The sequence below is a fragment of the Symphodus melops genome (genome assembly GCF_947650265.1).
Source record: "Symphodus melops genome assembly, chromosome: 10".
Taxonomy (NCBI): domain Eukaryota; kingdom Metazoa; phylum Chordata; class Actinopteri; order Labriformes; family Labridae; genus Symphodus; species Symphodus melops.
The window spans coordinates 8,229,162-8,239,699 of NC_136700.1; the positions used below are offsets into that span (position 1 = coordinate 8,229,162).

The following is a 10,538-nucleotide window of genomic DNA, read 5'->3' on the forward strand; positions in this document are numbered from 1 at the left end:
GCACCGAATGCAGACATTGTTTGATGTTACAACTGCGACAGATGACACCATTTTCTTTCTTTCGTTTTCACAGCACATGAATTATTAATTACTGTCAGGATCTGAAGACAATTAAATCTTAGTGTATCTGAAGAAAATTGCCAACCCTGCCTTTAACAAAGGGCAATAACGCATTATATAGAGAAACTCATTTAAAGCACCTCATGGAGAACTTTCCAACCCTGCTGATCAAATGCTGGTAATCTGTAGCCCTGGAGCTCATCTCGTGCAAATCCCAGCACTAATCCATGCCTAACCCATATGCTCCAAATGTATCTGTGTTCTCTGTATTTGTTCTTTTTGTGCAACATTGTAGCAGTGAGTGACTAAAGTTAATTTGTTAGTTTATTGACCTGATACACCCTGAGACAATGACAGAGGATATCTCGATAATGTCATCATCAGCAATGACAAGATTAGTTGGAGGCCGCTACTTTGATCCCCTTTGCAAAAAGATTTAGGGATAATCACAGCAGTATCTGATAAGACGCTCAGCTGATGTGACCTGGTGCAATTACTCTTCCTGACAAGCACGGGGAACGGGAAGAAATGTCTGAAGTTTCCAAATACAAAAAATCCAGCCTTGTGAGCTATCTCTGCTAAGAGTTCAAATGCTGTATTTTCTCTTTGGTTAAGTGATTTCAAGAGGAAAGTCGACATTACCAGACAGCATTTAGTAAACAATGACTTTTGTGATAGTGTAATATCTCTTTTATAAAGTGCTTCAAAGTGGGCTGATTAAAAGGATGAAGGTGGTTGTTTGGGAGCGTAAATGTGCGAAGTGGGAGTTGGTCAGTGACATTGATTTTGGTTGTTTAACATTTCTTAAATGTCATGACTGAGATCAGTCCTAATGGAGATCTTTACGTAGGCAATGGCTTGCAGGGTGATGATGAAAAACAGTAGATTTTAAACCAGATATTCAGTACATGGGTTTTTTTGTATTTGGTAAAACAAATGGACACGTTGACACCAGCATTGATACGTTTAGCCACAGTAAAGTCCAAAGATTTACTTAAAAAAAAAAAAAAAAATCTTTAACAGTGTTCAATCTTGTGAAAACCTGACAGAGCGCCTGAAAGCATTAAAATATTTTTTTTTTTTTGATGGTTTAGAGACAGACCTTAGGTGCACATTTTTATCAGCAGTCACTGGATTATGTGAACAATTATACCATAAAGAGGCTGCAAGCTAAAAATTGATGGATAATACAAGTCTTACTGTTTAGTCTGTTGTGCTATGTGCTCGTGCTGAGTAATGCTATTAGATAAGCAGAAAATCTCATCGGCTACAATCTGAATCTTGCAGCATGTGTATGAAAATAGCGTGTTTAGCTTTGCAGAAGAGATCCCTCAGGGGGATTCCTTGGTTTGCAAACACAGATTTATGTCATAGTTATTTCTTCCCTCTTAGTTTTCTTGGCCTGAGGAGCATGGGGGGATGAGTTGTGATACTTTTCAGTTCCTTCTCTGGAAAAGAGTTTAGATCTGTTTCCGCAGACTCGGGCATGTTTTCCCAGGCAGACACAGAAGCAAAAAGAAGAAATCCACAGTTAAAGGACCATGTATAATGCCATAGGTTACAGGTCACACAGGCTGTAGCCCATTTCTACAAACACAGAAGAGTGGAGATGACAGCCGGCAGGACCTCGGGCTGCTAGAAATGCTCTCAGGAAACACAAAATGTGTATCCATTCGAGCTGCAGAAAAGACCAGGGACTCAGGAAATATATCAGGGTTATGTTTTAAAATTATACCCAAAGAGGGAGAAAATTATGCAAAGTATTTCCTGTGGGAAAAATGACAGAGTTGTTTGCATTCCTGCTCCCTTTTTCTGAAAAGGTTTCAACCCTCTTCTGTTTTGTGTTTCCATAAATTTTCTTAAACAGCCTGTCTGTGATGAGCTGTATTCCTATGGGCTCTACTTGTCTAAAAACCGATATGTTTAAAATATTTAGCCCAGATGGGATTATTTCACATTTTTAATGCTCTTTCAGAAGTTATTTAAGCGTACATCTCCATTTTATGTTGCTTGGTTTATTTATTGCCATTTGTTTGGCAGGAGATGCAAACACGCTCACTCCTGCATGTGCCTGCCATCTGTTTCAGTCTCAGCTCAGCCAGCCCTGCTCACTCCCCCAAAGAGGAGTATGTTATCACCCAGACCACTGACACCCCCAAAGAGGAAACACTCCACGATAAGTCTGAGGACCAGGGGGAATCTCGGGATGACAAATCTGAGCTGACAGAGAAGAAATCTGTTGCAGGTTGGTTGGCTGCACATCAACTCGAGCAAAGCAAAATACCAATGAATCCCTCCAAACAAAAAAACTAACCTCCCTTGCTTTTTGCTCCCTGTTCCCTGTCTTCCTTTTGCTTTCAGAGGAGGTGTCTCTGTGTGGGCTCTGTCCCTCCCTCGGGCAGGATGGGCAGGAAGAGGAGAAGTCCTGGGAGGAGCAGCTGGATGCTCACCAGGAGCAGCTGGAGAAAGAGATGCAGGAGGCCAGGAGGATGGTGTTCCGCCTGCAGGTGAGTCCTGCTGGTTACCACTCACGAGCAAACTGTACTGCTGCTATATGAATACATTGACTGAGGGCAGCGATACACCAGGAGAAGATGTGAGCTCAAAAAATAACATCAAATGAGATTGCCACATGATTCCTGACATCTGATATTCTTCTCTTAGGTTTCACGGTGACTCAAACAACTTTTATGAAACTTTGCTATAGAACTAAATCTAATGGATTCTAAATTCCGAAAGCATAACAAAAATAGGCTTTGACTCTTCATTTTTAAGCTAGCGAGATTACAGTTTACGAACTGATTTGTACGCTCTGTTATTAAATTTGGCAAAGAGAGGAAACGTCACGTCCCTTCAGCTACTTAAAATTCATCAGGGCACTTGATGATAATCAGAATGACTCACGAGATCTCTTTTGTCCCTTTTAATGTGATAATATTTATAATATATCCAACAGCTGGTCAAGCCAACCATCTAATCTCCATTCCTCCAGCGTAAAAATCAATATACAGCTGTCTCAGTATTTAAATGTATACGCAAATGAATCTGTGTGATCCTAACGATGAAGCGACCATCAAGTGACCAGATGAACGAAGTGAAGTGTTTGATCATTTGCAAGGATTGAAGTATATGTAGAATTTATTGAATAGAAAAGCATTAACAACCTGTCAACTGTGCTTATGATGTTAAATGGAGAAATATATCTATGTTTTTTCCATATGTTCACCAGCAGAGTAGATCTAATTAGAAGTCGTCAAAGGACTGGCAATAAAATGACATTCATGGCGTATTCCTTATATTTGGCTGTATTCTATATTAGTAGTGCAGGCACAAAAACATGATGTGTGTTTTCATGTTTCAAACAACACGTGTCAGCTATTAGACTGTGACAAATGCAGGAAAAAATTGGTTTATTTATAATATTTATTTTGATGAAGTACACCACTAAAGGAACAGCAACAGAGGTGGATTATCTTCATAAGTTGTTTAAGGGATTCAAAAGGTAGTCTGTGACTTGTTCAGAATTGTGAACAGCAAACAAAAAACAGCCGAAAAAGCTTCCAGGTGCTGGATGGGATGCATCCAGGGGGAGAGAGAAAGAGAGAGAGAGAGAGAGAGTGAAGTTGGGATTTGATGTTCTTAGAGTATCGGTTCCATGTCCTCTGGCATTGTCGTAGCACAGTACCTGGTAAACCCAACCAGCATAAGAGTATGTTAGACATCGATGGCCACTCAAAGACGTCTGCTCCTCATCACACCCCAACCTGTCATGTCAACACGTCCTAAACGTATAGAATGTTTATGCCCCCCTCAACCTCTTCGACGTTCTCTATCTGGGGTCCAGATAAGCTACAAACATGTTTTTGATTTTATAAATGTTATTGTCAGCCTCTTTCCACCCACACACCTAAGAGCTCTTCTGGAATTCATATGAATGAAGTAAAACAAAATATCAAAGCCAACTTCAGATTTTTTCTGCTGCAAAATAACTTGAGAGGATTACGGTGGATATATGGAGCGACACATAACAAAAGAAATGGTACCTGATGCCATGTTATTGATTTTAAGCTGTTGGTAAATACAATATAAATAAATAATGAGAGAAGATATTGATCAGATTATAGAAGAAACATGCACTTTGGTTAAAAATATTCATCTGTTGGTTCAGAGAGAAACATTTTTTCTCTGTATTTCTGTATGTCCAATATATAAGGCAAAAATTGACAATAAAGATGACTTAGACTTTGATAAGTAATTGTCAAAGAAAATGAGTTAACTCTTCAATAAACATGATAAATATGTAGTTTTTAGGATTTGATTTTAAACTCTGAAAGTATTTATGGATGTGGATGTGTACAGTCTGTAAAAATCCCAAAGTGCCGTATTTACAAATACAAATACAGAATGCATGGGGCTGCTCTGTTATGTATATTTAATGAGCATGCTTACAGGCCTTCACACTGTGTCTATAAATGTGTGTGTGTGTGGGTGTCTTTGTCCTCAGGCTTTGCTGCTCCATGGCTCTCTCCCTGAGGAGGACCAGGATGGATCTATGAGCTTCGGAGATAACCGGGCAAACACCGAACAGCAGCTGGTACAGTGCCCTCTCTCTGCTAACTCGAGAAAATTACAACTTGCTATGTGCTCTGTGAGAAGTGTCAATGTCAGGCCTTCTGTTGTGAAAGTGTGTGCAGCCCTCACTCCTCTCCAGAGCTGCTACAGTAGAGCACCATTGCATCTCTCTGATCTGCTCGCCCACTGTCATGCGGCCCCATTGCCTCCTCATACGTTCTGACATCTTTCCATTCTCTAATTACGCCGCTCATACCCTCTCTCCCTTTGAAGGTCCTAATCCGCAGTCGTCTGGACCAAAGCGTGGAGGAAGGCCTTGATCTCAAGGTACAGAAAGTAAATGTAATTAGGTTTAATATAGATGAGCTGCTGAGCAAAGAGTCCCTCTCTCTAATGTCTCTGTTCATTTGTGCCGCTCTTAGAGAGAACTCCTTAGACACAAACAGGAGGCACGCCACCTTCAGGCCATCAAGGTAAACCTCTAATTTTGTCCTTTGAGTGAGAATTAAACCGGATTAAAGGATATAATTCAATCTGCTCCTCTCTTGTGCTTTTTCAAAGTGGATATTTTGTGGTTTCTATTACACAAACTCCAGACGTTTTTCACCTTATTTTTTAGCAATAAGGACATTTAAAGGCGTGTGTATGCTTTGCATAAGGCAGGTGGATGCTGCTGTATCTGTATTCAGGTCTTTTGTGGACATTTCTTTGATCTCCTCTGCTTTCTCATTAGGATGCTCTGCAGCAGCGTCTGGCGGTGCAGGACGATGCTGTGCTGCAGCTAAAGCAGGAACTACTAAGGAGCAACATGGCCAAAGATCAGCTGGAAGGGGAAAATGTAAGACAAGCGATGATTTCCGTTTGACACTTTAAAACGTTTCGCCTGCTCAACCCATGGATGCAGGTTTATGTGAGAGCGATGTATGGCGTGTTTATCAGGCGGATTTTTCTGTCTGCAGGCAGAGCTGAAACACAAGCTGAGCGAAAGGAACAAATTCCTCAGTGAATATGAGGTATGGTCTTTAATTATTTACGCTTCGCTTTGCATTCTCTTGATAAATGAATGTATGCACAGGCTTCTGTGATCCAAATGTTTCTTGTCACAACAGCAGCAACTTGGGAGGAAGGACAGAATACTGCAGCAGCAGCAGCAGAAGCTCGATGAGGCTCAACATAAAGCACATGAAGTCAGCCGAGGACGGGTAGACATCAAGACTTATTTCAAGTAGCTTATGAAGGAAATCAGCTGCCCATATTTAGGTCTTTACATTTACCGTTTTCTTTTGCAGTCATTTCGGAGTGAAAGTGGCGGTTACAGTAACTCAGTGGCTTCAACTTCACCTCCAGCGTTCAAACACAGCGCACCAGTATGTACACTCTTTTATTTCATTTTAAAATGCCTTTTAAAGTATTTTTCTGTTTTGCTCGTTCAAAGAAAACAATACACATTCCTTTAAATGTATGACTATCAAGACGCTGTTTCACAGGGGGAAGAGCTGCAGCTGGTCAGGGAGGCTCTGCGTAGTTTGAGGGACAGCTTTTCTGGCCATGACCCCCAACATCACACACTGGACACACTGGAGCAGGGCGTGGGCAGTCTCATGGACCGTTTACACTCTGTGGACTCCCAGCGTAGACAGGACAGAGGGGTACTCAACAACACACTCATCGTCACATCCGTTACCTCGTGAACAATAAACAAGCAGAGGACATTCGACTGTTTTGCATGAGCGTTTTGTTTTCTTCTTCCAGGAAGAATTCAAATCTCCAGGACGCAGAGCAAACTCCACAGACCGTGACTCCTGGCCTCCGAGCTCAAGTGAGACAAACACAATCTTTGTTTTGTTTGGTATTTGTCATCATCTGCAGTATCACTAGTCTGGCTGTTATATCAAGTTGTGGCTTTCAATCACGCTGCTGTGTGAGGAGAGGGCCAAACTGGCTGAGAGGATGGCACTGTTTCAAACTCTTGTTTTTAAAACAGCATTTTCTGTTTTTGTTTTCATTCCCAGAAATGGCCCACTCGCACAGCAGCCCAGGGTTAGACACGACCGTCTCTACTAAAGTGCTCTACTTCACGGACCGCTCGCTCACACCGTTTCTGATCAACATCCCAAAAAGGTGACAATAAACATTTGATGGTTCATTTATTGCTGTTGTATCGTGCATGGATTACAAACCAACTACAAGGGAAAACATGGATTTATTCTGGCATGACTGAAGCTGCATCTGCATGCCTCTATATCTTTGCCGGTTAGATGTTAATCATAGACAAGCTTAATTCCCACGTAGGCGTGTGGGCATAGATTATGACTGACTCTGTGCTTTTGCAGGCTGGGTGAGGTGACACTGCGAGACTTCAAGGCTGCTGTGGACAGACAAGGCAGTTTCAGATACCACTTCAAGGCCCTCGACCCAGAGTTTGGCACAGTGAAAGAGGAGGTAGGAGTAGGAGTAAAATTACAGCCCCTACTTCTTTTCACATCAGCCTCTGCAGCCAAATATGAAATGCCATTTATAGAGCAGGATATGCTAATAATAGCTGTAGCTGCACAGTACTTCAAAACACTGCAGGAGGCCTCATTTCCATCTCAGAGAATTCAATAACACTGTCCTGCACCTCTGTACATAATAGATGTGAGTTTTTCTTGGATATGTAAATGTTCAATGTTCACCATTCAGGTCTTCCATGACGGCGCAGTAGTGCCTGGCTGGGAGGGGAAGATTGTAGCATGGGTGGAGGAGGACCACGGAGAGAGGAGGTAGAGCTGTAAACCAGAGATCACCACTACAAACCTCAGTAGTTCTCACTGGACCAGGATTCCACTGAAAATACTTGTGATGCCATAAAAAGAGTAAAGTTATAATACACTACACTGGGACCAATAGATGGATCACCATTTCTATACAAGTTTAAAAAATGAATGTTTTAAATGAAGAATTTGACTAGAAAGGGAGGTCATGCTTTTATTTATTTAAGGAATGGATATTAGACATTGTTTGCAGCTCTTAAATTAATACATGGGACTACCCATTAATGGTCAGTATTGTAATACCGATTTGAAAAAAGACCCATAATACCATTTACAGAAAAAATAAGAATATATGCTGCCCTCTAAAAAGCTGTAACCAATGCATAATACACCAACCATAGCATAAACGTGTTTGCTGACTTTTGCCACATGTTCCAGATTGCCAAATAGTGATGTTGTTGTTCTGTATCAATTTTGATGTTTTAATAAACATGAATTATTGCATGCATCATTTTATTGTCAATTACTCCCCGAACACGCTGTAATGACACTGTAAACCAGCACCTAGCTATTATGCTCCTCCACTCCTACACCCACACAAAAGTAAACAAACCCTGCTGATTGTCGTTAAACTCATTTAATGTTTTTTGGGTAAGGAATTACATTTGCCGCTGCACATCAACCCACACAGCATAAATGAGCACGGCTTAAAAGTGTTTGTTTGTTACCTGAAGAGGATAAGCACGGTCTCTTCACACTAAAATCTTTTCACAAGGCATTTTAAATTGCGTAACACGCACTCCTGAGTTCCCTTCTTTATCAGTGAGTTCCAAAAAAGGTCTACTGTAAATGCCCTGGTGCAAATCTGTTTCTCAATTAGGGTTCTAAAGCGTCTACTCTCAAAGTAAGCCTTTGTTTCTTCTTGTCAAAGATGGCGGACGCTGTGTCTTCACTCACAATTTTTGGGAAATCCACAAGTAAATAGTAGACATCCTCTACTTCCAGTAAGACGTCATCCTACAGAGAATAGAAGACATAACACTGTGGGACTGAGAAATGTAGAAACATGCCAAATATATATTCTTTATGACACCCAGCTACGCATCGACACACACTGTATCATTAAAAAGATACAGAAATAAAAGAGACAACTGTTCAGAGGAGTGTGCAAGTGCTAACCTTGGAGATACTCAGCTGGCATTCTGACATGGAGGAAACCTTTGGCAGCTCCACTGTCAATTCCACGCTGCGAGGAACTCCCGCTGTATCATTCTTCACCCCGAGTTGATAGTCTGGCTTCTGAGGCTGCACAAATGTGGAGGAGATGACCTGGATCAAATCCTTCTTTTTGTGGTCTGCAGCTTTGGGGATAATTTGGGCCACTGTCTGCTGGTCTTGTGTCTCTGAGCGTAGAGAGGAGATCTGCTGCAAAAGGGCAGCTGGGGTCTGGCTAGCTGTAGAAAGGAACACTGGGTTATTAGAACATGTACAGTATAGTGTACAAAGTTTATACAGCTGCAGCTGAAAGAACAGAGATCAGACATAGAAGGTATTTGGCTAATTAGGAGGGTGTAGGATTTACTGCTCTACCTGTGTCTTGTTGTTTGGAGTTGTTAGGCCACTGGCTAAACCCAAGTCGGCGGTGTAAGTCACTCGGGCTACTTTTTGGACAACAGCTGACGACTTCATAATTCTGAGATAATCTCAACCCATGCTGCTGCTTTGCAAAGCTCAGGGCAAGCAAACAGATTTCTGCTTTGTCTTTTTGACTGTCCTGCAGCACTGCAGGATTAAAAGCCACGTCCAACACAGTGTAACAACCTGCAAAGCAAAACACACCATTTATTATCTTCCTTGATTTCACAGGGTAAAAAATGTAATTTCAATTTAGCAAATAGCTATTTCTGAGGCTTGTAAGGCAGCACAGCTCTGTCCTTGAAGTGACCTTCATTCGTGTCGGTTTCCAATTTTCCTGAGTACACAGGTACAGGCCTGCTGGGATCCTGAGGAGCAGGCACACGTTTCCAGCTGCATATGTTGATATACAACGGCCCTTTCTTGGGCCCCTGTTGTGGACACAGATGTACCCTCTGTCAGAATAACCTGTCAAGACACACCCTTGCTCTAACCTTTCAAAGAACAAAGGTGTGGCAGCTTAACTGTGTAATAAAAATTAGTATTCTCTGTTAAGAGCTTGACAGTAGACTATTTATTGGATTTTTGTTTAGCTGAAAGTAAATCAAAAAAACATCCTAATACATCTGGATTCGGTCAGTCAACAGAACTAGCACTTAGCACTTTACCTGTGCCAAAACAGTGTGCATTTTTTGACTTCACTTCTACTACAGAACATATTATACTACAGGCATAATACAAGATGATTTTTTTATTATTAATATTATTAGTTAGCAAATACACAGGTGTGCACAGGTGTGTGCATCAACACGTGAGGAAACCCTTTATTTTATTGTATCTTCTGTACTTTCCCTGCTGTTTTTGTAAAATATTTGGATCCTAGACTCTATAGCAAAAGCTTTGCAAACTTACCACGATCTCCGTGCACAAACAAGAGTCGAGCTCTGGCGCTGCGTTGAATTCAGCTCCTTCCTTCATTTGTTTCTCGATAAACTTGCGGTAAGATGCAGGCTCATTTTGAGACAGATCATCCAGCATTGACCAGAACTGATCAACCCTCTGTAAAACATCGTCTCTACTGCAAGTGGAGGACATCCTCAGGTGAATGTCTATCTCTGAATTGAGCAAACGCGAGGGCTAACTGCGAGTTTCAGAACCAGCTGTTCTACAGTGTCACTGAAGACTGTTGCTTTTTAAAAAATGTTGCAAGTATGCCATGTACTTTCAAGTATATCTAGTTAATTCACACAAATGAACGACCACTTAAAATAAAGTATCAACTAAGGCCATTAAGCTAATGTTGTGTGTTGCCATGGAAACTGTATGAGAGGAAACGTGCCACCGATGCCACTTGGCGGCGAACAACAGAACTGCAGCTCAAAAAATCACACCGCACACATTACATTAGAGGCATCGTTTATATTAAATACATGGAAAAATGTAACGTAAACATGCATGTAGATGTCTACAGTCTGTGTTAAAGTTTACATGCAATAACTGACATAAAATAATGACTGT

The 10,538-nt window shown here is 41.3% G+C and overlaps 2 protein-coding genes across 2 annotated transcripts; one reads left to right on the forward strand and one right to left on the reverse strand.

The window, feature by feature from the left end:
* Positions 1 to 2,088: 2,088 nt before the first annotated feature.
* dixdc1a (DIX domain containing 1a) lies at positions 2,089 to 7,543 on the forward strand. Its single transcript, XM_079354251.1, has 14 exons — positions 2,089 to 2,305; positions 2,422 to 2,567; positions 4,565 to 4,654; positions 4,906 to 4,959; positions 5,055 to 5,105; positions 5,366 to 5,470; positions 5,592 to 5,645; positions 5,742 to 5,834; positions 5,922 to 5,999; positions 6,120 to 6,281; positions 6,385 to 6,451; positions 6,645 to 6,753; positions 6,966 to 7,074; positions 7,315 to 7,543. The coding sequence occupies exons 1-14, from the start codon at positions 2,104 to 2,106 to the stop codon at positions 7,396 to 7,398; spliced, it is 1,404 nt and encodes a 467-aa protein (XP_079210377.1). The 5' UTR covers positions 2,089 to 2,103; the 3' UTR covers positions 7,399 to 7,543.
* A 463-nt stretch (positions 7,544 to 8,006) lies between these two features.
* On the reverse strand, positions 8,007 to 10,344 carry pih1d2 (PIH1 domain containing 2). Its single transcript, XM_079354250.1, has 5 exons — positions 9,933 to 10,344; positions 9,331 to 9,451; positions 8,976 to 9,206; positions 8,565 to 8,839; positions 8,007 to 8,402 (listed from the first exon to the last, which is right to left on the reverse strand). The coding sequence occupies exons 1-5, from the start codon at positions 10,113 to 10,115 to the stop codon at positions 8,262 to 8,264; spliced, it is 951 nt and encodes a 316-aa protein (XP_079210376.1). The 5' UTR covers positions 10,116 to 10,344; the 3' UTR covers positions 8,007 to 8,261.
* Positions 10,345 to 10,538: the final 194 nt, after the last annotated feature.